This window comes from Fusarium verticillioides, chromosome 6 (assembly GCF_000149555.1).
Source record: "Fusarium verticillioides 7600 chromosome 6, whole genome shotgun sequence".
NCBI classification, from domain to species: Eukaryota; Fungi; Ascomycota; class Sordariomycetes; order Hypocreales; family Nectriaceae; genus Fusarium; species Fusarium verticillioides.
In genome coordinates, this window is record NC_031680.1 from 2992836 (window position 1) to 3020459 (window position 27624).

The window sequence follows — 27624 nt, forward strand, 5'->3', positions numbered from 1 at the left end:
TAACGTGTAACTCAAAAGTCAACGCACAAACAGATTCTCTCTCGTCCGTTCGTTCGGTCGTCGGCCTCGAACAAAGCGCGTGGTAAGTCCGCGAGAGATTGCTATGTATGATCCGACGGCACCCGGAGATAGATACGGAGAATTGAGTTGTATCCGAAAATGCATGGTAGACCGTAGGACGTGGTAGCGTGGCAGCGTGGGTACTCCTAAAGTGGATATGACAATATGAAGCGGGGCAGCATTTTACGAGAAGAGAGGAAATTGAGGGAGTGAGCCAATCTTGGGGCAGAAGAGAACGGCGGTCGAGACCACGTTGAGAATGGGAGATCAGCCCTTGGCACGGGATCTATGCCACTGGACCGGGAGTCAAAGATCGCAGCCTGTATTTTTAGCGTGCTTTGTGGAGATGGGTCATTAAAGGGTTTTTCGTAGAGGTTTACGAGAAGGGAGCAGTATTCATCCGTGTGAATACCCAAGTAAGATAGGTACTTCCCACGAGCAGGAGTTGGAGTGTCTAAAACAGACATTGGTATCATCATACAACAATACGTAATCCTTGTGATACAGCGAGTCAAACGTGAGAAACCTCACAACTCGAGACAAGGATCCAAAATCAATGACTCTACCATAAGCCACCCTTCGGACATCGGCCTTGGTGATTTGTCCGACCCACGCGAGTGCATGACAGTTCAGCTCGCCTATCGTATCAAACTCGCAACCAGAGTCAGCCCGATTATACTGGAGAAACAAGGGACACCGAACAAAAAGGCGCTGGTCGTGTATGTCTTGGGCTGCTGACTGGCTGCAGCTGTCGCCGGCCGGTATACGGACGAATACCTTGCCGCGTCTAGTCTCCACGACGTTTGTTTCGTTATCGTAATCACATTGCATCTAACATTGGTGCTCGGATATTTCGATGTTTTGGGGGTTTCCGCGAGAATGAGACCAAGGGGATAAGCTTGTGCTTTGATTTTCGCATCCATCAGTCACATGGCAAGGGGCACCTATGAGCAGTGTCAGTGACAGATCCTGACGTAGGGACCTAGTTATTTATTATCTTCAGCTCGTCCATCCCCAAACCTTTTTCTTTCTTTCGTAAGCTACCCACCTACGTATCCTCGCTCTTTGCTTGCACACGACGGAAGAAGCAAACAGATACTGCAAGGCTGCATTATTTCCTCTCCCTCCCCGAAACAATCACGCTTGGTTGCCTGGGCCCGTTTGCACTCTCCACCATAACAACCTTAGTAGTACCAACGCTACCGTTGATTCTTCCTACATAAACTAATCCAATTCTTCTCTTTTTTCTTCTTCTCTCCTTACAGCACTTTAATTTTGGAACATTGCCATGGCTACGACCACACCCGTTACGGCGCCCACCAACGCAATGGTCGAAGAGACTCGTCTCTCGTCTGACGAGAAGACCGAAGTTGGATCCAACAACATCCTCGACACTTCAGCCGATAACAAGGAGCAGCAGGCTGGCTCTGTAACCGCCAGCAACAACAATGCCGCTGACGAGCAGCCTCAGTACCCTGGCGCTGCAAAGCTTACCCTCATCATCTCGTCTCTCTGTCTCGCCATCTTTCTCGTTGCTCTTGACCAGACCATCATCGCTCCCGCACTCGGCGCCATCACAGCGCAGTTCCAGAGTGTCAAGGATATTGGATGGTATGGATCTTCGTACCTTCTTACCACCACTGCTTTGCAGCCCATGTACGGAACTATCTACAAGTACTTCAATGTCAAGATTGCGTATCTCGCTGCCGTCTTCATCTTTGAGATTGGAAGTTTGATCTCTGCTGTTGCGCCGTCTTCTGTCGCTTTCATTGTCGGCCGAGCCATTGCAGGAGTGAGTTGCCTTACACGAATCCCATGAACCCTAACTGACGGCGCCTCAAGATTGGAACGGCTGGTCTCTTTTCCGGATCTATCGTTATCCTCTCCCTCATCAGTACGTCAAGACCAGCAAACTAGCTCCGTGACCATAACTAACCACAACTCCAGTGCCTCTCGAAAAGCGTCCTCTTGCCTTTGGTCTTATCGGTGGTATGTGGGGTATCGCCTCCGTTGCTGGCCCTCTTCTCGGAGGTGCCTTTACTGAACATGCCACCTGGCGCTGGTGTTTCTACATCAACCTTCCCATTGGCGGCTTGGCCATGCTCATTGTCTTCTTCTTTGTCAAGGTTAACCGCAATGACTCGAACACTATCAACATGACCTTCATGGATCGTCTTCGCAAGCTCGACCTTGCTGGCGCCGCCATTTTCATCCCTGCCATTATCTGCTTGCTCCTTGCTCTGCAATGGGGTGGTGCTGAATATCCCTGGAACAACTCGCGTATCATCGGTCTCTTCTGTGGCTTTGGAGCCATGATTGCCATCTTCATTGGCATCCAATTCTGGAAGGGTGATGAGGGAACTCTCCCGCCTCGTCTATTCAAGAACCGGGACACTTTGTCCGCCATCATCTTCGCCATGTTCTTTGGTGCCGGTTTCTTCCCTCTCATCTACTATCTCTGTAAGTCTCACCCTACATCTGCTGTCCGCCCAACTAACATTTCTCAGCTCTTTACTTCCAGGCCATCCAGGGTGTTAGCGCCGTCCAGGCTGGAATCAAGATTCTCCCTCTCCTGCTCGCGACCGTCCTCTGCTCTATCGTCTCTGGAGGTGTCATCACCGCCATTGGCTACTACAGCTATGTCATCATCCCCTGCATGGTTCTCTACACTGTCGGGTGTGGCATGCTCACAACCCTCGATGTGCATTCCCCTCTCAAGGAGTGGTTTGGCTACCAAGTCATCGCTGGCTTGGGCATTGGTGCTGGTTTCCAAATCGGTGTCCTTATCATTCAAACTGTCTTGCCTCAAGAATGGGTTCCTGTTGGCACCGCTGTTGTTCAGTTCGGCCAAGCCTTTGGAGGTGCCATCTTCGTGGCCGTGGGCCAAACTGTCTTCCAAAATGGCCTCATTGACACACTGAAGGCCGATAACATTGGTATCGACCCGACTATCTTCATCAACACTGGAGCTTCAGAGATTGAGGATACTCTGAGAAAGATGGGCCGCATTGATGCGCTCGACGCTGTCCTCAATGCGTACATGAAGGGTCTCAGAGACACCTTTTACACCTCTCTTGCTTGTGCTGCCTGTGCCCTGATTGCTTGCCTATGCTTCCGATGGAAGTCTGTCAAGAAGGGCCCAGACGGCGAGGACAGAAAGGCCGAGCCTGCTGTGCCTGTCTGAATGGATCGTGGGATCGAAGCGTAATTTGGCGATTGGAATTTTGCATAGATACCCTCGGATGTCTCTCTTCTCTTGGTTGCATTTGGCGCTGGTAGTAATAAGTGTCTAATATCATAGAAGGTTAATAAAAGTGGTCTTACAGTACGAAGACTCCTCATTGTGTATCATCTGGTGGTCTGTCCCATGAAACCCTTGCTTTCCTAGCTCTTGTTCTTACTCCAACATCAGCTCCCACGAACTTGAGCACCCAATCTTTTACTTGCTTGGCCTTTTGTAACTGCGGGTGCATCTGGCCGCGCTTGGAGAGCTCTCGCGTCGAATAAAGCCCAGACCCATCCCTTCTCCATAACAGACTCACCTTGGTCATGCCCCTACGGAGACTCTGACCATAGACTTTGTCCTTGAAAACGTGAAGTGCCACGTTCTGCATGAGAACTACGTCCTGACGCCGAAGGGCACTAATCTCAGCAGCTGCATTATTCTCCTCCGCAAGCCAAAACGTCACAGCGAAGCCTGTCTTTGTATTGTCGCCGAGGAGGATCTCCACTAAAGAGAGGCTGCGACCCCAACGCGTTGTGACAGTTCGTGGCTGTGCGATGGATATAATGCCGGCAATAATGTTGATAGTGATAGTTTGGGGATTGAGAGCTAGAATCCTCCGAGCCGGCGGTATATCTTCCAGATCAGAGAGATGAGAAGGGACAGTATCTCTCATATTCAAATGCCCTGCCGAAGAAGTCGTCATAAACGATGTCTCCTCAAATGTTGTCTCCTCGAAACTATCAAGCTGTGATGATGGGATCGAATTGTGTAAAGCTAGGGAATGGTCATAGAACTGCGACAACACATTCTCTGGGTCTTCGTCACCAAACGACTGAGATTGTTCCTTAAACGAAATCTCAGCCGTGGTGAAGAATTCAGATTGGTTGGCGAGGTTGATGCTGATATTATGGGTCTGGCTGAACCCTGTGTGAAGCGGTTTTCTGTTCAGCGGCAGAGAACGCCACGGGGCGGGACTTGGAGATGATATCGGAGCTGTTCCTTGAGGGGCTAGCCCAAGAAACTCAGCGAAGGAGTCGTCGATTTGTGTTATTGTACAAGATTGTGTTGTGAGAGATGAAGGAGGCGGTGCGCCAGCGAAAAGGAGTAGTCGTGGTGCCATGGTATTGACCGCCTGCAGCTAGATTGGAACACTATTTCGAACTTCTCATGGTATTATTAAGGGACTGTGCTGCCCGGGAGTAGCGACTGCACAGGTTCTTGATGATATAAGCCAAAATTCACGATTATGTTTTTGGTGTTGGCTTGTGAGTGATGCTAGAACAAAGAGAGATCGACGGCGACCACTTCCCGGCCGCAGGTACCGAGGTATCCCCCCACCCCCACAACTCCCGTGGGCCCCACAGACGTTACCGAGGCCGGCTCGTTATTCAACCTCGTTTCGTGTGCCCGTATATAACTTCAGCTCTCCAATTCCAGGCCCAATACGACTGTACTTTACCTACTGGAATCCCTAATTGAGCGTGCCAGCTGAGGTGTAACAGGCCTGCCAAAATGTCGTCCTTTCCGTTCACCATTCAAGAGCATACCATTGAAGCTTCACATATTCGAGAATACGCCCGCGCTACAGCTCATTCTCAAGATGAGAAGCTATACCTTTCCGTAAAGCAGTACACACCAAAAGATAACCAGAACCCTCAAAAAGGTGACGTGACTATCATCGGAGGACACGCCAACGGCTTCCCCAAGGTGAGCCCCCCAATACTTATACAATCACATTTACTGATCTGTATAGGAACTATATGAGCCCCTTTGGGAGGAGTTCTATCATGAATCAAAACGCCGAGGTATCCGGATTCGCAGCATCTGGATAGCAGATACAGCATGGCAAGGCAAAAGCGGTCTCATAAACCAAGACGCACTTGGCAATGATCGTAAGACTCACCATCTCTCATACCACCAGGCAATGCTAACATCTTCTCAGCAAGCTGGCTCGACTATGCTCGTGATATACTCCACATGATAAACACATTCCGTCCTCCCCCACCGATAATGGCAATGGGTCATTCCTTTGGCGGAAACGCGCTCACAAACGTTGCCCTTCTTCATCCTCGCGTCTTCACATCACTTGTTCTGCTTGACCCAGTCATCTCCCACTTCGCCTCCACGCCTGGCGCTAGAAGTGCTGGTCCCGCAGCAGCGAGTATGTACCGTCGTGAAGTATGGCCATCGCGCGACGAAGCGGTGGCATCTTTTAGCCGCAGCCCTTTCTACAAGTCCTGGGATCCTCGTGTGCTTCAGCGTTGGATCGACTTTGGTATCAGGGACGTCCCTGGCGAACAGAGTGTAACTTTGACCACGACAAAACATCAGGAGATCTTCACTTTTCTGCGCCCAAGTTGGCCGGCCTACGATGCTGAGGGCAAGGATGTGATTCGCCCTGAACATACCCCGGATCTCGATGCCAGCCTCAATCGTCGCTGGTCAACATATCCCGTCTACCGTCCCGAGGGACCCAATACCGTTGAACGACTTCCCAACGTACGACCTAGCGTCCTCTACGTCTTCGGTGGCAAGAGTGACGTTTCCCCACCAGAGCTTATAGACGAGAAGATGGCGCTCACAGGAACCGGTGTTGGTGGCAGCGGTGGCGCGGCTAAGGGTCGTGTCAAGAAGGTTGTCGGAGAGAAGAATGGCCATTTGGTTCCCATGGAAGATCCGCGCTTGTGTGCAAGTGCCGCAGCCGACTGGATCACGGCTGAGCTCGAGAGATGGTGGGCAGATGAGCGTCAATTTGAAGAGTGGGCGAAGAAGTCTAAAGAAGAGAAGACGACCGTTTCGGAGGAATTTCAAAAGCATATAGGCCAGCCTGCTCGGCGGGCTAAACCTAGCCCAAAGGCAAAGATATAAAGATAAAGCGATGTTTCTTTGACAACATATACAGATAATGTGCAAAGCTTACAAAAGACAATATATATATATATATACTAAAGAAGATGTTATTTCAGTGTTCCTTTTAAGCGATTCATGCTTGACACTCTGTTGCCACAATGAGAGCTATCGTGTATAAATTTCCTTGAGCTTCAAGCTGGAAAGGTATCAAGCTATCTTGAAGCCTTTTCGTATACTTCTCTGGAGAAAGCCTCATATTGGCACTTTCTAGCATCCACTGTCAAACTTAATTGAGATGCACCTCGTGGTTATTTGGAGTATGCATGTTCGCTTTGTTTACTGCCCCCGGTCCCCCGCGATAAGCCGCGATTGGGTTACATCTCTGTCGGCTTTCATATAACTCTTATAAAGATAAGCAACATGCGTGATACATCAGCCCCCAACAATTGTTTCTGGACATATATTGGAATCACTAATGACTCTCGATCCTATTCTCACTTAGCGGAGACCGAAAATCATCTTCGACTCGACCTCAAAGGGACTTTTTAGAGCTTTGTCGAGCAAACTCAGTCGATACTGATAACCTTATCCTCAATCTCCGCCCAGCTGGACGAGTAGCGAAGCATGTATCGCGAATATGTTTTTGCCTGAATTTAGGAGGTCAAAGGCAAACAAAAAGTTAAAGTGAAAAAAGATCTTGCATCAGAATCTTCACTTCCTCTCTTTCTCACCCAATTCTCATCCTTTCCTGAACACTTGTATCAGCCCAACCATGGCCGTTCCAGGTCTTGAGTCGATGCCCTCGAGGCCGATGACTTCGGAGGAGTTCAGCGCTGCGATCATCAAAGCCTGTTTCTTGCACAGTCAAGAAGACGTGACGGAGATCAAACCCAAAAGAGTCCGGGCGCTGTGTGTATGTTTCGAGGCAGACAAGGATAGTCACACGAATGTCGAAAGCACCAGCGAGCAAGTCCGCGATGTGTTCGACAACACTTATGGCTACGATACTGTCGGTCTTGTGATACGGAAACAAGACAAAAACCCGCAAGCAACATTAACATCAGCTCTCCGTGCTCTATTCAGCAGAATGGACGAGGATTGTATAGCTATCCTGCACTACATTGGCCACGGAGGGGAAGGCCAAAAGTTCGTCTTCCCTCCACTAAGACATGACAAGATCGACCCTTGGGACGCCAACGTTTTGATCCTTTTCGACTGCTGCTGTCCTATTGAGATTGGCGGTTACATAGGTCACCACAAAGAATTGATCTACTCCTACGCTTCGGGGAAAAGCGAGTGCGATGATGGTCTCGGTTGCGAACGCGGCTTCAGTAGAAATCTTGTACGAGAACTGAAGCACGCCCATAGAAATGGACATGCCTTATCCACATCACAGCTCTACAGCCGCCTGGCAACAAAGAGTTTCACCATGGATGAATCTTGGGAAACGGAGCTAAATTCTCTGCCTCATTTCATCCGACACCCTAGAGATCATGGACCGTCTCTGCTATTGCAACCCTTACGACAGAACAGAAACTTATACCTGATACCAGCTCCTTGCCAAGAATTGGGCGAAGAGGTAGCTGATGTCGTTCTGTCGGTTCAAATCGCCAATGGTGGGTGGCAAGCATTACACGACATTCAGTCATGGGCACAGAGACATCCATTGACTGAAGGACGTGTCCGAGTCGATGAGCTATACAAGAGAACGGATAAATTTATCCTCGCCGTCACCTTCCAGGTCTGGTACAACTTACCGGATCATCCAGCCATGAAGCAGATCGGCTTTGAGTTCAAACGGACGACTGATCAGTCGAACTGACTCTGTCATAAGATGGGCATAGAAGGCTCCGACTATTGAAGAACAACTCATGATTGTTGACCGAACAGGTGGTAGTATCAAAACCTCGTGACTTTTGAGTGCAGTCTGCCAAAATCCAGATGGAACGACTGAGACAAAGTAGACGTTCAGACTAAAGGTGTCCCTTTTCAAAACATACCTAGAACCTCATTTTGCTTTATATGGATCATCAAGATGAAGAATGTGTAATCTGGGTCCCTCATATGCGTTTCATGAAGCGCTGTGGTGTGGTGGACTTTAATTAGGTATGCCGACAGCGGCTGAGAGGAACCAGCTTTCTGTGCTGCAGCTGAAGGTTACCTAGCTTACGGGACGTTTCTTTACTTGCTTTGAAGTCGCCATGGCTTCTCATAGCATTAGGATAATTTTATATCTTAGAAGGGCGTTTTGTCGGGAAAAACCTCGTCACTGGCATGAGATGCCCACTACAGCAACATATTGGGCGACTACTTGCGAGTTTGGGTTGTAAAATGGTACCTAAAGGGCAGGACGATGGGAAAAGGGGAAAGGTAATGTAGACGACAGTTAGCAACTTTCAGACGCCCTGACGCGCCTCAGTCAGAGGTGATATTTACTACATTGAAATGAAGTGTTCATACTTGCACACTTGAAGAAAGAAAGTTCCCATTAAATACACGGGGCAGTACCATAGGTATTTGAGTGAGATAACTCACTCGTAAATATTAGAATTGAGCTTCTAATAATCACCACCGATGGAATTCTATTACATGATAAGCATGGCTAAGTCGACTTAATCCTTTCCAGAAAAACCACTAGGCTTTTGCCAGATAATTCCGCCCCGTAGACCATTACTTGTGTAAGGGTAGCAGTGACGATGAAGATTCTGCCCTGCCTAAAGCCCGACTCCTCCTTGCAAAGAGTGCCTCGATCAGTTACTAAATTATGGCCGACCCCTGGAGTGCATCCTGGGTGACGGTCTCTCGTGCAAGCGGTGTTCCAAGGTAAAGTCCGGTTGCACCTAGCTGCACAACCCTTTTGCTACCATGCCGGGCTTGTGTCGTCTAACCAGGAGTGCAAGAGGGTTGTCGCGGATATAAGCGGCGCGGCCTGGAGTCTGCAAGTCCTCGTTGGCGGCAAGGAAGTTGCGCAGCTGTTGCCCCTGAGCAACGAACGGACTGATGAACTTGGGTTTCTTGGCCCCCTTCTTCTTGATGGAGTCCGCCTGGGCGAGCATGTACTTGTCAAGGATATGTAGGCTTTCCTCCGTCGATGTGCTCACATTTGTCTGTGGACTCTGGGATCCAGGACGCGACTTGGTTCTGTGGCTTCTGATGACTCTCTCCACCAGTTTTCCATTCCACGACTCCCGTTTTCTCTAGGCTTTCTCGCCCAGCATGTCCGCCGCCGCCACCACTGGACGTGGTGGTGATTACGGCAACTCGTCAGTTATCACGGTGACAGTATCACCGTATCTTTTACTGGCATATTGAAGCTGCTTCCAAGATGGCCGTTCTCCTGACGTAGAGCATCTCATTGAATATTCCTCATGTGGTCGTCTGCTTGGACTGATACAAGTTTCTGTTTACAAACGTTCTCCGTGAAAGTATAAAATACCAGCAGATAGGCCCTGAAACCACCCCTGAGCTTCATCATTGATATGCCCTACCCTGATTCTTAAATTTGAGTTCCTCTTCAAAGGCTCGAGGTCGATGTTGCGGCCACGGGCTTTGATTTGACCACGAAATTGAAGATGATGCCAGCTGACAGAGGTACAGACCACAATAGAATTAGCAGAAGATCCAAAGCAGATGAGCTAGGGGTCAAAGCATTTACAGAGGACAGTTCAGTATATTTTAGAAAGTTTGAGATCAACTTAGGATAAACTCGGATGAGTCTTTGACTATTCTATTTTCATCCCCTGATTTGTATTACAGCCTCTTTGACCACCTGAGGGACCTCACTTCCAAGAGCTATCCCAATTGGCCTTGCAAAGTGCAAGCGCAGTGCAGTGCCTTGGATGGGTTGCAGGCAATGAATTTCTGGCAGTCTTGCCTCGGGAGATGCCAACCCCGACTACGATTCCTTCACTCTGTAAAAAGATTCCAAGATGCAGCCTCTACAGAAGTCCTTCCTTTCTATGTGAAGGATCACGGTAGAAGATGCAACCAACTTCATCGAGGTCTCGTTGTCCGTAACCCGGTAATATAAAGATATTCCCGCAAAGCTCCCCAAAAACAATCTCCAGACATCACGAGAATAGATGTTGACATTACAGAGGCTGCTTATTAAGATTGATCCAGAATCTCGACGCCGGACTGAGATCGAATCCAGGGTATCCATGAGGTTGTAAAGGGCCTTGAGCTTTTGTGTTCAAGATGTTATTTTCTGCACCGTACTGAACTGCCTTCCATGGTGACAGACTAGCGTATTGTCTGTAAGCAAATAAATTCAATGAATTATCTAATGGATGAATATGTGACCTCATAAACTGATCCCGAGCAAGTAGAAGATATAATTACCCCCCTTTCACGACTCTGCATGGTACGTTACGAAGTTCACTGATAATCAAAAGGGGAAGTATTTGTCAGTCCGGGCGATTTGAGAAGACAAAAGGCAATCTTCGGTGCTGTTTTCGAGTTGATTGCCCCTGAATTTTGGAAACGTTGAAGCCCAAGAAAGAAACATGATCCTGAGAGATGTGTTGCGAACAGAGTAAACCCAGCCTCTATCTTCGAGTGCATTCAAAGTCTCAGGGGAAAAGACAAATGAGGCCCACAGATCGAGAGCTTGAAGAGGTTAAAGGAAGAGAGGGGATAATTCAGTCATACTGAGGCGGTTTAATCGAGGTATTTATGCTTTGAGATTCAACAGTGACTCATGCATGGGTTGGAAGCACCTGGGCCATCACCGAATCACCGAATCGCAGTACCCTAAAAATCCCAAAGACTCAAGAGACATAGCTGGTTGTATCGAGACAGACAATTCAATCGCTCCGCCTATAAATATCCCACATCATCGCCTTCTCCAACCTTTCTTCCTCCAACCAACTTTCTCACCAGCCATCTAACCACCTTCACTTCAGTAAGCGTCGTGTTATTCAGTCTTCCTTTGACTTGAATATTACTTCTTATTCCTTCATTCAATCAGCATCACTTGAGAATAAAAAAGTATTTGATCTCGCTTGAGCAAGTATCGCCTCACTTATCTTTACTTCTTCAGCCGCCTTATTCTTCGGATTCCTTCATCCGTATCAAATAACCTGGGATCTCTTTATCTGCCACTACCTCAAAATCTTTCACTTCATATCGCGGTAATTCAACAGACTTGTAGCGCCAGCATATCATGATGAGTTTCAAAGACACGCAAGACTACGAGCGCTACACCTGTCTGACCGGTGGTCGACCTGATGATAAACTACCACCCCTAGACTTCCAGGTTCGCGGTCGATTTCTCATATCATTCCTCAGAACGAAACCAATCAACACAGAATGGATCTGTCCGCCTCGTCCCTGGCGAGGTCTGGTGCCGATGGCGAGAGGATATCAGCGAGATCCTGTGCGACTCCGTAAGTCTTGTCCTCAGAGCATCGTACTTACTCCGAAGGCTAATAAGAGCAGGATGGGTACCATGACGAGCGATCCCTACGCAAACACTATGAACGAGTCCATGGCGCAACACTCAGCGAAAAGCATCCCACCGAAGGAGAAAGGAATCAAGGAATGATCTCGAGTAAGAGTCGCCGATTGTCCTTTCAGAGCACTTCGTTTGTCTGACATCTCTTGACATAGGATGGTACGCAGACGTTGTGAACGGATTTCAGCCCTCTTGGCCCCGTTCCGTCCAGACTGCTCGACTAGCTACCCGTGACCTAGCCTCGGGTTCCGTGCATAACCAAGTAGACTACAAGAGTGCAGTCAGACTCGCCCGGCTATTCAAAAAGCATAGCCCAGATGTGCCCCCAAAGGTCGGAGAAGAGCTGCGTGACATGCTCGTCAGCGGTGCGTTCCGGCACACAGAAGACTCTTTGGAACAGCCTATCAGGCACCAGCTCAGCAAGGAGATGTTCGATGCTGTCAACAACGAGCCCAAGTGGTGTGATATCACGTACGAACGGTGATTCATCTTGGTCGGTGTGTATGGCGTCAAGACACTGCGACAGGAGTGCCAAGGCATTGTCGACGCCGTTCTCACTCGTTGCGGAGAAGAACTCAATAAGAGCTTGACCTACAAGGGCGGCCCAGACGACAGCAAACCACACGGCAGTACTTTGGTCACTCAAATGTCTGGCACTATCTCCAAGCAACAGAAGGAAATCGCCCACCTCAGATTGGTCGTGGAAGGGTTATCTGCTGCTAGACGTTGAATGGTACAGCAGCCAAGAGAACCAAGAGCTAAAAGTTTATGAAGATGGTAGACTCTACTAGTAAGGTATATACCGCATACTGGTGTGTGCCAGAGCATAAGGACAGATGGTATAGTGGCCGACAATTACATCACGTTCGACCGATCGATCATGCGGCATAGGAAAAAGGGGACGGACAATTTTTTTATTAAAGATGAGCCTGCTCTCTGACAGCTAGTGAAACTCTATAGTTTCGCAGAGTTTAGGAAGCCAATATCTATTCTACGGCGTCAATTCGCGAAGTTTCCATATCGTCTTTTGCAATATCCGTCCATGGTGTTGTCTGTAGCATCGTCTGTAGCATTGTCCGTCCCGCGATTGACCAGGAGCACATATAGGGGTCACTCATGGATTGAAGATATTCTTGGTTTGAGAAGAATGACCCAATGTCAGTTTCACTTCCATTTAGCTCGATCTGAGAGAAGTAGAGACAATCAAAGTTTGATCTTTCCATCTGTAGCTTCTTTAAATATTTGCGGCTGAAGTGTTTTTCTCATGTCCCTTCGCAGACGCTAAATTCTCTGCAACATTCTAATCAGAAAGCCACAAGAATGCAGCGCCTAAAATTCCGTCACGCTCACTGAAGATCGCGTTGAAGAATTTATCTTCTATTCTTGTGGGTGAGGTTGGCTTGTATCGTACCTTGTGTAGGATTGATGCCGTACATCATACTCTCACCCAGCACGGACAATATTCTCACTATCCACCACAAGACCACAATGAGGACAATATAGAACACTTAGAATACGGGTTTATTGTTTATTTCTAGTTCCCATTATGCAAAACCACCTTTGTCCCAGATCATCGGCGTCCTTCATCCCCAAGCGCCAAAGCACAAGACTGATATACGCTGGCTAGTTCGAATTATCTAATAATTGATACAGAAAGTCTTATGGGAGCCCAGGCGGTAGAACTGAGACATGTTAGTCAAGGAAAACCAGGTTGATCAGGCTTTAGAGATACTTAATGTACTGGTGGGATTCATCTTAGCTGTAATCCATAGCCTTGCCTTTCTCTGACTCGATATTGGCCGCGTTGAAGTTGCCAAGGAATTATTGTCTGTAGTGAAAGAGATGCCGCTGTCTAGGTCGATGTCCGGCTCTTCCTCTGCATCGCTCGAGAGATCCATCATGTCGTAATCCGTCCCAGAAGAGTCAGAACCTGTCGAGATGTTATCCTCATCAATGACCCTTTGGAAAATGGCCAATTGATTCTCCAAATCTTCATTATCTCTGCCCTGGTCCCCGAGCTCCCTTTCTTGTTTCGAGACTTGAGCCTTCAACTCGCCAATCTCATACGCATGACACCAATGGTGATGTGGGAGACATGCCGCTCATACTTGAGATCTTGGATTTGTTTCCCTTGCCGACCGATCTTAGAGTTGAGGTCGCGGATATTGATGGCTTGATCATTGATAACATTCTTTAGAACATCGGCGTCATTGTCCCGTTTCGTAAGACGAGCTTGAAGGTCTTCCTTGTCTGCATTCAGCTGGGCGATGATCTCATCCTTAGCCCTCAAAATGTCGTGGGTGTCGGAAAGAGCCTGGTAAAGAGTGATCCGAACTCCAGCTTCTGGGGTGGAAGGCATGTCGAGCGATTGTCTGCCATGCTCAGCTTCCTCATAAGACGGACAATGGAGGAAGAAGCTTGGACGCACTGAATATAAGAGTGCTTGTAGATAGATGAACAAATAGCCTTGATTTAATGTAAAGAATCCAAGCTCTCAGTCAAGTTTAGCGAAGCTAAAGTGCCGTTGGAGTGATGAAGCTTAGTAATGGGTTTATACGGAAAGAGTGTTGGTCGCGGATAAAAGAAAGAGGAGAAGAAAACTGGAAGACTGGCTTGATTTTCATGTATGTGGACTAGTGTAGAGCAGGCTTGGATGCTGCCAGCTGCAGAAGCAGGAGCTTCAGGCTGTGCAGTGACAAGGACCGTCAATGGTTGCGAATCATGAAGCGTCAAGCACCTGTGACTCAATGTAACGAAGCAGGCAACGGTATCTCAGGGTCTCAGACAATATTATTGAACAAAAGCCTATTCTATCAGTAAACTACTTACCAATAACAGACATCACCAGGGTCTCACAGTATGCTACCAGCGCTATAGCACCGCTATCGCTGTCAGAATACAAATCCTTCATTCTCTAGTCTAAATCGCGTTATGGATGGTTTTAACACAAGGAATAAACATTTTACCTTCAATACTGTCCTCGATAATATAGAGTAGCAATATGTTGCGAGTTTGCTCGCGCTGTTTCAGTCGACCGATGCTGCCATTGACCAGGTTGTCACGAAGTAGGTTACGGACAATTCCAAAAGTCGTAGACAAATCAACCACGAGCGTAAATCGCAGGGCTAGAGAAGACCTGGAACTTCGTTTCTGGGTCTCGGGTAACAGACAAAATTAAGAAAAAAAAGAGAGTCTACAATGAAAAGCTAGACAGATTTATCCCTATTGGTTTATCTCTGCTGCTCTTCTAAACCCAATGAACTATTCTTATGGCTCTCTCATGATCATTCATACCTCAAAAATTTCTTCTTTTGTCCTTAAGTCCCGCCTGTTGATATCTTCGCTCACCTTGTACTCTACCCCTACCCCGGGCGCTACACATATTTATCCTTGATATCTTACATTCCCTTTCGAGAGGTTCTCTCACATCCTCGTCCCCAATTTCTCACCATCGAGATTTATGACAAACGTCCAGTCAAGCATAGGATTTGTCCGCAACTATCATTTGGTAACAGAGTCGACTCGTTAAGGCTGAGCCACTGCCTGCCTATAATGCTTCGACGATGTTCTAAATCAGACTTTTTGAAGATGAAGCGCAGAGGGCTTATCGCAATTTGATCTGGAAGCATAATTCTGTTGGCTAGGATTTTAGGAGATTTCCTACCAGTGGTTACCTGGAGTTGACGGACAAGTCGGTATTTGTCAACAGACAACTTTGACCTGTCTTTATGGTGCTACCAGAGCCTCGCAATCCTTTCTCTTGATAACAAAAAGAACTCTAGACTTTTAAGTAGGCATTTGATCATAAGACTACTCTAGTTCTATCCTAATTTTACCAAAACAATCCTAAATTTGCTAAAGCTATCCTAAACTCACCTAAGATATCCTAAATCTGCCTCATTCTTTTATCATTCTCAATACCTTGGCGTGAACACGTTCAGTTTTGCGACCATAAGTGGATGTTCTCTATGCCTCAGCTCTTACGCAGTACCCAGGCAAGACTCAAGAACTCTTCTTATGTGGATTATGAGCTCCCTCTAGGGTCTGTGTCAAATATTCATGCTACGTACATAGAATCATTCTAGCTGCAGTCCCTGTTGTAGCTTCTCTTGAACTCTTCAAAGTGCACTTGTGTTTCTTTATGATAGTAAATACTAGATCACTCCTTCTTAAGTATCTCTCTCTTGTCTTTGATCAGCCGTGGAGGAATCCTGGGAATGGAACTCACTTCCCCGCAAGTTGGGGGTCACTACTTAACCGGAACTAGAGTGTAAATATATCACATATGTTAATTCTGAGCGACAGTTGTCAATACCAAATACTAACAAATTCTTTTAGAGACTTGAAGTCAGCTTTGGCTTGATTGCTAGTTGTTTTGGCTAATGACATATGGGGGTTGGCAATACTAGAGATGTACGTGAGAAACTCTAGAACTTGAATGGCCTCACGACTTGTTCCCCTTTGATTTCATACCTCCCTAACTTTGAACGGGCCAAATTTCCGTATTGTTTAGCTCGAAAAAAACAATACCTCTCAAGGAGGCATTTTTACTCCAGTTGTGAGATTGGGTATAAGGTGTGATACCATTTTGCCTTACTATCTATATCCGATACCACTATTCTGTTGCTCAAAACGCCAACCTCTTCTCCGAGGACTATAATTCATTCTTCCATCATCAGAATGATCATTGCGTTTACCTGACAGCGTCAGCGGATTTTCCCTTCATGTCTCAGTAATAAAAAAGCATGGCGTTGTAGTACAATTTGATAACAACAAACCTTCCGATCCCCAACCAACATGCCGAATATTAGTCTAGAGGTCCACTAGATCTACACTAGTTAAAGTGTACTAAGTCTTTCTGCCTTTTAGGATAAATATCCTGAGCTTTCTAGCGTCTCTAGTCTTTATAGATCAATTATCAGAATGCGACAATACGTAACATAGTCCAAAGTATAACCGAATAACTTAAGAGGTCCGGCGGGGGACGCCTAGCATGTGGTTCCCCTCACGAACACTGACAATCGATTTGATGCCCGACTGGAGGACTTCATTACTCCGGCGGGGAAGCGATTGGCTTACACGACATGCCGATCACCAATTGAGATACTTATTACATGAAAGCAGAATGAGAACGAGAAAGTCATAGATTCTGTGAAATATAGAATTTGTCTATTTTCTTTCTCCTCACTTTCATCTCAAGGCAGTGTCACTTATTCCCCTGTCATCCGAAGGCTGGAAATCATCATGTTCTTTAAAGACAAGACTCGCATCCGCTACAAATATGATGCGGAGGAACTCTGGATTGAACCATGGGGTCCAAATGCATTCCGTGTGAGGGCTACTAAGGCTGCCGTGATGCCATCACAAGATTGGGCGCTTCAGAAACTTACTGAAGTGACGCCAGAAATCTCTATTTCTGAGGAGTCTGCTTCCATCAAGAATGGCAACATCAAAGCCCGCATCTCTCGCCAAGGCAAATTGGTCATTGAGAAAGCAGATGGAACACTTATTCTGGAAGAGTACTCTCGTCATAGACGTGATCTTCTCGATCCAAAGTGCAGTGCTCTGGAAGTGGAAGCTCGCGAGTTCAAAGGAATACTGGGAACGGACAACTATCATCTGACAATGCGTCTTGAGAGTGTCAGTCCAGATGAGAAGATCTTTGGAATGGGCCAGTACCAACAGCCTTGGCTTGACCTGAAGGGACTCGATCTTGAGCTTGCACATCGCAACTCTCAAGCCAGCGTTCCCTTTGCTGTGTCCTCACTTGGATATGGACTCTTGTGGAACAACCCCGCGATAGGAAGGGCCGTGTTTGGCAAGAACATCATGAGCTTCGAGGCATTCTCAACTCAGATTCTTGACTATTGGATTGTCGCAGGGGACACGCCAGCTGAGATTGTTGAAGCATACGCAGACGCAACTGGCAAAGTTCCCATTATGCCTGAGTATGGACTTGGGTTTTGGCAGTGTAAGCTCCGATATCAGACACAGGAGGAGCTTCTCGAAGTGGCTAGGGAGTACAAGCGCCGAGAGATTCCAATTGATCTCATAGTCATCGATTTCTTCCATTGGCCCAAGCAGGGAGATTGGAAATTTGACTCAGACTACTGGCCTGACCCTGGTGAGTCCAACTTCAGATACAGAAGAAGATTGCTAACGGCTATCAGATGCCATGGTGAAGGAGCTCACGGATCTCGGAATCGAGCTCATGGTTTCTATCTGGCCAACCGTTGATAAAACAGCTGAAAATTACCAGTACATGCTGGAGCATGGATACTTGATCCGAACTGATAGAGGTGTCCGTATCGGCCTTGACTTCCAGGGCCAAACGGTACATATTGACACCACAAACCCAGACGCAAGGAAATACATATGGGACACAGTAAACAAGAACTACTACTCCAAAGGCATCAAGACGTTCTGGCTCGATGAAGCAGAGCCAGAATATGCAGCATACGACTTTGATAACTATCGATACTGGCTAGGCTCCAACGGGACGATCGGAAATATCTATCCCGTCAACTATGCTCAAGCCTTTTATGAAGGCCAAGAGGCAGCGGGTCAGAAAAACATCGTTAACCTCCTTCGCTGTGCTTGGGCTGGCAGCCAGAAGTATGGAGCTCTTGTATGGAGTGGAGATATTGCCTCTTCGTGGTCTAGCTTCCACAACCAGCTATGCGCAGGCCTCAACATGGGTCTTTCAGGCATACCCTGGTGGACCACAGATATTGGAGGATTTCATGGCGGCGACCCCAACGATGAAAGCTTCAGAGAGCTCTTTGTGCGGTGGTTTCAGTGGGGTGCATTCTGCCCTGTTATGAGACTCCATGGTGATCGTGAGCCTCAACAACCACAGCAAGGGACGACCGGCGGTGCAACATGTCGCAGTGGAGCTCCTAACGAGGTCTGGTCTTATGGCCCTCAGGTTTATGATATCTGCGTCAAGTATATCAAGATCAGGGAGGACCTTCGACCTTATACTCGAAAGCTTATGAAAGAAGCACATGAAAAGGGAACACCGGTCATGCGACCTCTGTTCTATGAGTTCCCTGACGATAAGAAGGCCTGGGACATTTCGACTCAGTACCTCTATGGCGACAAGTATCTGGTCTGTCCTGTACTGAAACCAGGTCAAACCAAGACGGAGGCCTACCTACCCAAGCTCTCAAATGGAGAGAAATGGTCTTCTTTCAACGGTGATGAGTCTTACGAGTCCGGAACAACGGTCACTGTTGACTGTCCTTTAACTCAAATGCCAGTCTTTGTTCGAGGAGCATGAGACTTTCGGATCGCTGGGAGTCCATGGTATGTACAGCCCTCTGATATAGCGGGCATCTCAATATGACAGGAGAAAGTTGAGAAGAAAGTTATTAGAATACACGCGTTCCGCTTGCACGGCCATTTTCTTGTGCAGTGGTACCATGTAATAGACTTGTCAAACCCATAACATAGGAAATTTCGATCCCCCATTCCTTGTTTTTGGCTCTTGCATGTGATAACATCCTTATACCTTCTTTGAGAATCTTCGGTGGAGCATTGGGGCTGCAAATATTGCCAACTCGGTGTAAGTGGCCAGCCATCTTATGCCCTAGACGTATGTATACTTGAACCATTTCATCATCACAAGGACGATCGAGATGAATAAACGTCGGATCTGGCTCCTCCTCGCTCTCTACCTCATTATTTCCAACCGATCCCTGCGATTCACGATCCCCAGAAGCTGGCACCGACCTCGATACTTCACCACGTTGTTGCTGGGACTCGGTCCTAGGGGTATTGAACACGCTGTAAGCCCATATCGAAAGGGTAGCAAGGTAAATAGCGTGGGGCTCTATGAAGTCGTTGCTACTATATCGACGGACATGCCACAACAAAGCGCCAGCATGTATTATGGACAGTCTTGCCTTATACTGGTCGATGTTGGCCCAACGTTGAATGTGACTACAGGCTTCCGAGTATTCCATATTGTGCTGAAGTTTGCTGCCATTTTGTCGTAGGACTGCAGACGCAGCGACCTTCTGAAAATGCTTCGTAGGTGTCAGGATATACAACCGGGAAAGGTGGAGGTGAAGAATCGTCGGGTGCTCTGTCCCACCAGCATTAGCCGCTTTGCCATTGGCTTTCCAATGCAAAATATCAAAGGCGTCGCAGGCACTGTTTCTCCATCTTGTGACCATTTCAAGAGTTGGTGGCCATGTTTCAGTCACGGAAACTGATTCCTTTCGCGGCTCAACATGAGCAACTGGAGTCCATCGTGACAAGGCCGTTCCATACTGGTAGGCTGCTTCCTTCGTCCTCGCACACACTGCGTATATTAAGACGATGTTTCCAAACTCCGTTAAGTTGGATGGTTGTCGCTTTTCCATGTAAAGAAGATGCAGTGCCTCGAGTACCGTGACTATCCGAAGGTTCTAAAGTCAGTATAAGCCAGATGTCGTTCGCCTGGAATTCAAAATACAAACCCTGATGCGCGTCTCTACTGTGCATTTGTTCCATCGTTGGCTGATTCCATATCGACTCTCGACACGGGAGTCTTGTTTTCAGCTCGTGTACTTTCAGTACTTGAGGACAGTTAAATTCGTGGGAAACGATTGTGTCAAGGATCTAGATAACCATGAGAGTGTGTCTCTGAAGACTAGGGCTAAACTTACCCAAATCATCAAGCCAGTGCGCAACTTTGACTGAGTTTGCATCCATGCCGTGACAGCTAGGTCGCCTGGCGTGTCAGTAGTTTGTGGCGAGGTCTGTGAAAGTAGATCCATTTTCCTGCATTCTTCTACTAGAGCGAGCCTTTGATGCAGAGCCCAGTCCATCACGACTTCTTGGCCACTATGAATTCGAGAGATTATGTTCAGAATAGATGCTTGGAGTGTTTGGAGGTCCATCCGGCCATGTGATTGGAAGTTGCCTGGCACCCAAATACCTTTTGCACTACCGGTGTTTTCTTTGATTATGGAGTCAACCCTGTGCCTCAAGCACTTGTCTAGAAGCTCTGACATAATCGATGACCACCTACTCCCAGCATATCGAGCGCCAGTGGTTGCTACAGCTAGTAACAGGATCCAGTTGTCTGAAATTTGCCAGACGGAGGAGTTTTTCTGTATAAACGGATACGTCGGGTGAAAGCATTGGTAATAAATCAGCACAAAGGCCCTAATGTTCTCCAGAGGGGGGATCTGAACGTCTAAATCAAGTGACGAATCGATTCCAATCTCATTCTGAATCACAGACGATAGTTTGGAATAGAGGGCCTCTGGTACAGACGTGTTATCAGATGATTCTCGCATACTCGCTACTAAGGATTTTAGATAACTGTAGTCTGGCCCATCTGCTTCGGGGAGGCGAGGGTCCTGTTCAGGACGAGTGCTCTGTAAGTTCGTTTGCTGGGGGAGTAGTTGACCACGAAACGGGGCTCTAGCTGCTGTCCCATCCACGTAGAGGGCCCCATTGCTTGAGGATGACGCATTCGAACCGTTAATACTACTCGCGTGCCCGTCGTAAGGGCTTTCCACAACTGTTGGGTAGTATGTCTCATCCAGTTCGATGGCTGGTGTTTCCATTGAGCCAGTGATGTTCATATTGACGTCCAGGGGCTGTTCTGGGACCCAAGAACAGACAGAATTAGGCCCGATTAATTCAGAGGGAAATGTGTATGCCATTGAACCAAGGCCTTCGGGGATAATCGGCAATTGATTCTCCCACAATGAAGCAAATTGACTGTCAGAGAGCCAATTGATATTGGAGATAGCCGTAGTGAGATCCGGTACTTCTTGAAAGCTTCCCATGTCATCGATTTGGAGCATTGGATTGATTGGTTGTGGCGCAACAGCAATTGATTCATCATTAGGTGGCCAAGTTCCATCTGCTGGAGGAACCGTGAAATCGTTGGAACCATTGATGTTCCAAGAAAGGTTGTTGGCATCATTGATTCCGCTATTGTTCATAGCCAGCTCTGTTTCTCTTGGCTCAGCCTCCACAGGCTCTTCGTCCACGAGCTCTGTGTCTGCCGGCTCTGTATCCACCGGTTCCGTTTCCACCGACTCGGTTCCCAATGCCTCTGTTTCCACTGGTGCCGTTGCCAATAGCTCTGGTACCTGAATACCATCTTCGCCCTCCGCATCTTCGTTCGAGCTTTTTGCGGGTGGTGGTTTGGGTGATTGAAGATTTGAATCCTTCTTCTTCTTTGCCCTCCTCTTCTTCTCCTTCTCGGGCCGTGTCCTGGGCTCAGGGTAGACGCAAACAAAACGCCTTTTCTTACATCTTGTGCATGGCGCGTCTCTTGAGCAACGCATGCGGGCAAACGCACATTCTGTGCATGCTCTAAGTGACACTGTTTCGACTGCGGTTAAGGGATTTGTGCGTGTGTGTGTGAGTTCGTGTCTCTGGAGAACATCTAGACGTGCAAAAGATTTATTGCATTTCGTACAGATAAATGGCTTCTCATGGGTATGGACTCTCAGATGGCGATTTAGATGTTCCTGGCGTGTGAAGCTGCGCCTACAGAGGTGACACTGCACGTCTTCTGCCTCACCATCGTTCTCCATCTTGCTATACACTTACGACGCTGCGATGAGGATTATTTGTGAATCATTTTCTCATGATGGGTGTCGTTGGATACAGTTGAGAGCTTCGAGGATGTCGCAGTGCGGAGTAAGACAAGCGAAGGTGGCGGGATGGATCTTTCTTGTTCCGCATTGATGACCTGGCTTTCCCTTTTCTTCGAAATGCATCATCAGCGAATGAGCAGATGGAAGGAGCTGGCTCGCTATAGTAACATCCATATATTCTTGTCTTGAGCCGACCTACATGTGTTGATGTAACTACAGGGCACCTTCTTGAGGTTGACCTTGCCGGTCTCAATTCAATCAATTCCGATACCTCAAGTACGACTCCATCAGATATTATTTCTTCTACTTTACTCTCTCACCAATCACAACCCCAAAAGATATCCGACATTTGCTATAACAAAACAAACATCTTATAGACAACACGTTTGATCAAAGTTCCCGGCAGGCATCTTTACTCATGCGCGTAATCCGGGATCAACCCGGACATGCAGGCTGAGGTCCTCATCGACGTTACAGCAATGCAGTCCGCTATTTAGCCAAATACGAGGCTGAATGTCGTCAAGGTTTCAGTGACATTGACAGAAGTGTCTCCCCTCCCCCGCCGGAGCTTCAGCAGAATTGCAGCTCCGGTGGGGGGAACAGAACACCACGAGATCTGTACCCATCTCTGCCCCCACTGGAACCCCATACTCTTCAACGCGAGCTAGGACAATAAGCTTCGGAGACCCTTGGCAGAATATCCCCCAGATTCTTCCCCACAATCCCCGGTTGATCATCAAGAAACCGGGATTTTCGTAGACAGTATGGGACGACGCGCCGGGGATTCGTCAGGCGACCACCGTCTGTGGTCTCTGTTGTTTCCCTATAAATGAAGCTCATGCCGCTGATCCTGCAGTCAATGTCGTCTTATCCTGGCCTCAGGTACATACAGGCCTCCATTGCATATTTTCCTGCATCATGGCTGCTATCACAGACGACAAGGTAGCTAGGGTCAGCGAAGATGACCATGCGCCAAATTATGATACGATCAAAGATACATCCATCGCAAAGCAAGCTGCAGAAGAGGAACACAACCTTACATTGCTGCAAGCCATTCGGAAATATCCCAAGGCCGTCATGTGGTCGGTCCTTCTCTCGACCTCGATCATCATGGAGGGTTACGATATCGTTCTTATCTCATCCTTCTTCGCCCAACCATCTTTCCGAGAGCATTATGGAAGCTACCAGCCCAAAAGCAACTCCTGGCAAATCACAGCTTCCTGGCAGAATGCACTTTCGAATGCCGTGAGCGTCGGTACCATTATTGGCGCATTTGCCAATGGTTACTTCACATATAAGTTCGGTTACCGCAAAGTACTTCTTACTTCCCTGGTTGCCATATGTGGTTGCATCTTTATCTCCTTCTTTTCACCGAGTCTTCCTGTTCTTCTTGTTGGCCAGTTCCTTTGTGGCATCCCATGGGGTGTTTTCGCCACTATGGCTCCTGCATATGCATCAGAGGTCTGCCCCATGGCATTGAGAGGATATCTGACTGTCTATGTCAACCTCTGTTGGGCCATAGGACAGCTCATTTCGGCTGGAGTACAAGCCGGCTTCTCGAATACGACCGGGCACTGGTCCTACCGAATCCCTTTCGCAATCCAATGGGCATGGCCTGTCCCTTTGTTCGTCGTCCTTTTCTTCGCCCCCGAGTCCCCGTGGTACTACGTCCGGATTGGTGATTACGAAAACGCTGAGAAGTCAATCACTCGGCTAAGTTCCTCAACAACTCCAGGTCATGCAAAGCAGGCTCTTGCTATGATGATACATACCAATGAGATTGAAAAGTCCATCGACCAAGGTACTTCGTATCTGGATTGCTTCCGTGGGGTTGACCGACGCAGAACCGAGATTGCCTGCATGGCCTTTGCTGCCCAGCCTTTCTGTGGATCTTCGATGGGTGGTACTCCGACTTTCTTCTTCGTGCAGGCAGGTTTGCCTGAGTCGATTTCTTTCAGAATGTCTGTTGGTGGTCTTGGGATTGCGTCTGTGGGCACAATCATATCATGGTGGCTGCTTCCTCTTGGTCGACGTACATTGTATCTTTGGGGGCTTGGCTTGCTCACGGCTGTGTTGATGATTGTTGGATTCATCAGCGTCGGTGCTGGAGACTCCCAAGGAGGAAACTACGCGCAAGCCAGCATGATGCTCATATGGTTGGGCGTGTATTACATGACTGTTGGACCTGTTTGTTACGCAATCATCTCGGAAGTTTCTTCGACCAGATTGAGAAACAAGTCTGTTTGTGTCAGCCGAATTGCCTATTACATCGCTCAGATCATCTGCAATGTCGTCAACCCTTATATGCTCAATCCGACTGCAGGAAACTGGCGTGGTAAGACTGGCTTTTTCTGGGGAGGTTGCTCTTTTGTCTTTTTCATTTGGACGTTTTTCCGTCTTCCTGAAACCAAGAACAAGACATTTGAAGAGCTTGATCTTTTGTTTGCTAATAATGTGCCAACCCGCGAGTTTGCCAAGTACAAGGTAGATGCCTATGCTGAGGATGACAATGTCTTGACTGTTCAAGATACCAGTCAGCGTTGATCATCACAATGTTTGATCTTCTCATTTGTCCAGTATTTTCACAGAGAGAGATCCATCAGACAGGTGTATCAAAGGAAACTTTTTGCTTCGGATTTAACCAGTTGGGATATCAGTCTTGTCAATAGCACCTGAAAAAGGCAGCAGGCCGATGCCTATTTAGGTTGAATACTTGTTCTCCCTCACAACCTTGCCAATATGATATATGCAGCTCCGTGAGCCAGATTTCGGATATCTATGCTTGCGAGTAAAGGTGATGCCGGCGACGAAAGCGAAAGGGGGAATGGAAATTTCTCATGGAATGCCCGACACAGCTTGTAATGTTTGCAAACTATTTGCGTACGTATTGCTTACCAGCCTTTACCATTCCTCTTCGCAAGCTGAAAATCCTGGTATTTTCTTCACTGGCTCGGATGCCTCTTCCCCCTGTTTCTCATTTACTAGAAATATGTCCTCTCCGTTCATCCTGTTCAAGGCTTCTCGTTCTTTATCCCTCCCCATATTGCCACCTGGAGTGCCGACGCTGAAGAGTTGGGTCCAGGCTTTCGGCAGCAACCATATATTATCATATTTGTAGCCATATATTATTTGATGCCAGATGCAGCGAACAAGGTATAGATTCTTGTCCAAGTATGGGCAGATGTGAAGATCGCGAGTCGCCCTGTGCTATGTCAGTAAGGACCCCAAAGATAGGTCAAGTCAATGAATGCTGGCGTATAAAAAAGTCCCACAAGACCTCTCAAGGAGCCCGCAATAACAGTTCTCTTCGTATCCCCAGAGACGTACGGCTCTTCTCTGGCTTCAGGCATGGATCTGATGCTGTGTATGCGAGACATTGGCGTTTCAAGAAGCAAGCACTTTCCGTGCCGGTCTTCTGCACATATATTTCGGTCCAAGAACATCGCAAGTTCCGGGGGCCTGAAGTTTAATAAGGTGCTCTTTAGAGCCAGTCAGAATCAGCCAACTTTATAAAACCCCCATTTATAAGAGTGTCGATACATATAACACGAGAAACCCCGATATATAGATATATATAGTATTGGCTAGAGTAAGCCCCCTGTCAAACTCTCATCTGGCCCCTTGACTTTTCTGTCGCTAATACTGTATACACAGAAGGGTTTGGCCTCCTGGCTCTAGAACTTAGTGACAAGGAGTGCATTACTCTGGCCGGTTCCTGGGGGCACTAGGAACACTCGCATACTCAAAAGCCAAGCTACATTTTGGAAAATCCCTTCATCACCGGATCAAAGTGGTCTGTAAGGGTGTCCTGAGTGAGATCCTCAACCTGCAGAATACCATCATGTATATCCAAGCGAGTCCAAATTTATATATCAACTTGAGGGAGATTCACTCACTGGGCATGCGACAACTGTACGCCAAAATTGGCATGCCTTGCCAGGAAAGTCGCCAAGCTTTCCAACATCTCAACTGATGAAATAACGAGTCAGTGCGAAGTCAGAGATCACGATGGTTTCATTCCAGCCGCGATTTTGATGAGCGGGGATGGTCTCCCTCACAATACTCGCGTGGATACAAAGCCAATGACGAACAATTGCTTCCTCTATTCCCTCAACTATATAATAACAACTTTTGTAGCGTCTCTGTGGCGTTTGACTGTACCGGCCATCTTGTCCATGGCACGGAGTGCAACGCATTCCGCATTGCTAGCCACATTGAGGTTCCACACCCTGAGCCGGTCATAGGCTACCACTCCTACCATGCGGACGAGGACCGTTGCGTGCATTTAAGTCCCCAGATCGGCCCCCAGATACCTGGAACCTTTGCCGTTGAGTTATCACCATGACTCTCATACGAGGTCAAGTAGATGGACGAAGCGTTAGGGCCTCGCCGGCCTTTTCGCGAAGCGATCAGAGTCGCAAGAGCATTCATTCGTATATTCTCAACACAAATCATCGGTAGCCAGAGGCAAAGGTGACTATAGACGTCTTGCTATATTCTGCAGGAGCAGTACCGGTCTATTCTCTGGACATTTGCCAGAGGGCTCTGGATTACCTCTCCACGTGGTCGCAATACCGAAGGCTCCACCCCGAAACTATGGAAACTCCTAGCACGAAGCCAATGTTCCCTATCGGAGATCGGGATCGTAAACATATGCTGCAGATACTAGGATCAAGGACGTTGATCCGGAGGAGTCATCCAGATGTTCTCGACTGGACAGAAACCATCCCCGATTCAGTGCCGATTCTGTAAGCGGAACCGTCACTGGTTATCTGAGGAATGCCAGGCAGAAAGGAATAATATAGAAGTTTATCGCCCAGGAGCACAGCATGACCAAGGCATAATGCCCATTGGTCCGCCCTGTTAGTTGTGAACTCGACCCGACGAAAACACGATGAATGCCAATGCACCAGGCTCAATGGTTTAGAAAACCAAATACGATGCAGACCTACCTCGACTTCATATATATTGGCTGCCACTCATGCGAAGCAACAAGAGCGTGGCAGCTGTTGGCAGCTGCCAAAGGATGCCTCTCTGATACCGAAACTTTCAAGGATATTGTGCGAAGACTTCAGGATCATACATTGTTAAAGTCCAAAAGGGCATCCGACAGCCGCAACAAAGGTTGTCCCAGTGCCCCTTCGACGCTGTGCCGTGACAGCACACCTGACCTCTGCATCTTTCCAGAGCCCGGACTTTGAAGAAGGAGAGAAGGGAGCTAAAGCTCTTGCGACGCTCTGGCTTTCTTTGTACCCTCCCATGTAAGCAATTCCACACTCCTACTATGAGGAAACAGTGTTGATAACTGAGAAACAGATGCCGGTAGTTACCTCAAAACTCTTCTCCTCCATCACCAATATTCTCTCATTGCACCACCTTGGGCACTCGGAATGATGACGCCACGCAAGCGAGGTAGGAAACAC

General features: G+C 47.8%; 9 protein-coding genes across 10 annotated transcripts; 6 read left to right on the forward strand and 3 right to left on the reverse strand.

Moving 5' to 3' along the window:
- The first annotated feature begins 905 nt into the window (after positions 1 to 905).
- Positions 906 to 3411, forward strand: FVEG_01856 (hypothetical protein). The gene is made up of 4 exons (XM_018888863.1): positions 906 to 1852; positions 1903 to 1954; positions 2008 to 2520; positions 2568 to 3411. Exons 1-4 carry the CDS (start codon positions 1349 to 1351, stop codon positions 3242 to 3244), a joined length of 1746 nt encoding a protein of 581 aa, XP_018744888.1. The 5' UTR covers positions 906 to 1348; the 3' UTR covers positions 3245 to 3411.
- Positions 1233 to 4562, reverse strand: FVEG_01855 (hypothetical protein). Its single transcript, XM_018888862.1, has 2 exons — positions 3385 to 4562; positions 1233 to 3332 (listed from the first exon to the last, which is right to left on the reverse strand). Exon 1 carries the CDS (start codon positions 4404 to 4406, stop codon positions 3399 to 3401), a length of 1008 nt encoding a protein of 335 aa, XP_018744887.1. The 5' UTR covers positions 4407 to 4562; the 3' UTR covers positions 1233 to 3332; positions 3385 to 3398.
- Positions 4563 to 4703: 141 nt separating this feature from the next.
- FVEG_01854 (hypothetical protein) lies at positions 4704 to 6215 on the forward strand. 2 transcript variants are annotated; one of them, XM_018888861.1, is made up of 4 exons: positions 4704 to 4736; positions 4789 to 4993; positions 5040 to 5178; positions 5229 to 6215. In XM_018888861.1, the coding sequence occupies exons 2-4, from the start codon at positions 4799 to 4801 to the stop codon at positions 6152 to 6154; spliced, it is 1260 nt and encodes a 419-aa protein (XP_018744886.1). In that variant the 5' UTR covers positions 4704 to 4736; positions 4789 to 4798; the 3' UTR covers positions 6155 to 6215. The 2 variants fall into 2 exon arrangements, with proteins under 2 accessions (XP_018744886.1, XP_018744885.1); XM_018888860.1 differs by having other exon boundaries at positions 4704 to 4993.
- A 693-nt stretch (positions 6216 to 6908) lies between these two features.
- FVEG_01853 (hypothetical protein) lies at positions 6909 to 7958 on the forward strand (the record flags this gene model as incomplete). Its single annotated transcript, XM_018888859.1, has 1 exon — positions 6909 to 7958. One exon carries the CDS (start codon positions 6909 to 6911, stop codon positions 7956 to 7958), a length of 1050 nt encoding a protein of 349 aa, XP_018744884.1.
- Positions 7959 to 11303: 3345 nt separating this feature from the next.
- On the forward strand, positions 11304 to 12075 carry FVEG_01852 (hypothetical protein; the record flags this gene model as incomplete). Its single annotated transcript, XM_018888858.1, has 4 exons — positions 11304 to 11393; positions 11446 to 11523; positions 11576 to 11687; positions 11747 to 12075. 4 exons carry the CDS (start codon positions 11304 to 11306, stop codon positions 12073 to 12075), a joined length of 609 nt encoding a protein of 202 aa, XP_018744883.1.
- Positions 12076 to 13638: 1563 nt separating this feature from the next.
- FVEG_01851 (hypothetical protein) lies at positions 13639 to 13950 on the reverse strand (the record flags this gene model as incomplete). The annotated part of the gene is made up of 1 exon (XM_018888857.1): positions 13639 to 13950. One exon carries the CDS (start codon positions 13948 to 13950, stop codon positions 13639 to 13641), a length of 312 nt encoding a protein of 103 aa, XP_018744882.1.
- A 2885-nt stretch (positions 13951 to 16835) lies between these two features.
- On the forward strand, positions 16836 to 18873 carry FVEG_01850 (alpha-D-xyloside xylohydrolase; the record flags this gene model as incomplete). Its single annotated transcript, XM_018888856.1, has 2 exons — positions 16836 to 17715; positions 17762 to 18873. The coding sequence occupies 2 exons, from the start codon at positions 16836 to 16838 to the stop codon at positions 18871 to 18873; spliced, it is 1992 nt and encodes a 663-aa protein (XP_018744881.1).
- Positions 18874 to 18964: 91 nt separating this feature from the next.
- FVEG_01849 (hypothetical protein) lies at positions 18965 to 22138 on the reverse strand (the record flags this gene model as incomplete). The annotated part of the gene is made up of 3 exons (XM_018888855.1): positions 18965 to 19992; positions 20057 to 20198; positions 20246 to 22138. 3 exons carry the CDS (start codon positions 22136 to 22138, stop codon positions 18965 to 18967), a joined length of 3063 nt encoding a protein of 1020 aa, XP_018744880.1.
- A 981-nt stretch (positions 22139 to 23119) lies between these two features.
- On the forward strand, positions 23120 to 24745 carry FVEG_01848 (hypothetical protein; the record flags this gene model as incomplete). Its single annotated transcript, XM_018888854.1, has 1 exon — positions 23120 to 24745. One exon carries the CDS (start codon positions 23120 to 23122, stop codon positions 24743 to 24745), a length of 1626 nt encoding a protein of 541 aa, XP_018744879.1.
- Positions 24746 to 27624: the final 2879 nt, after the last annotated feature.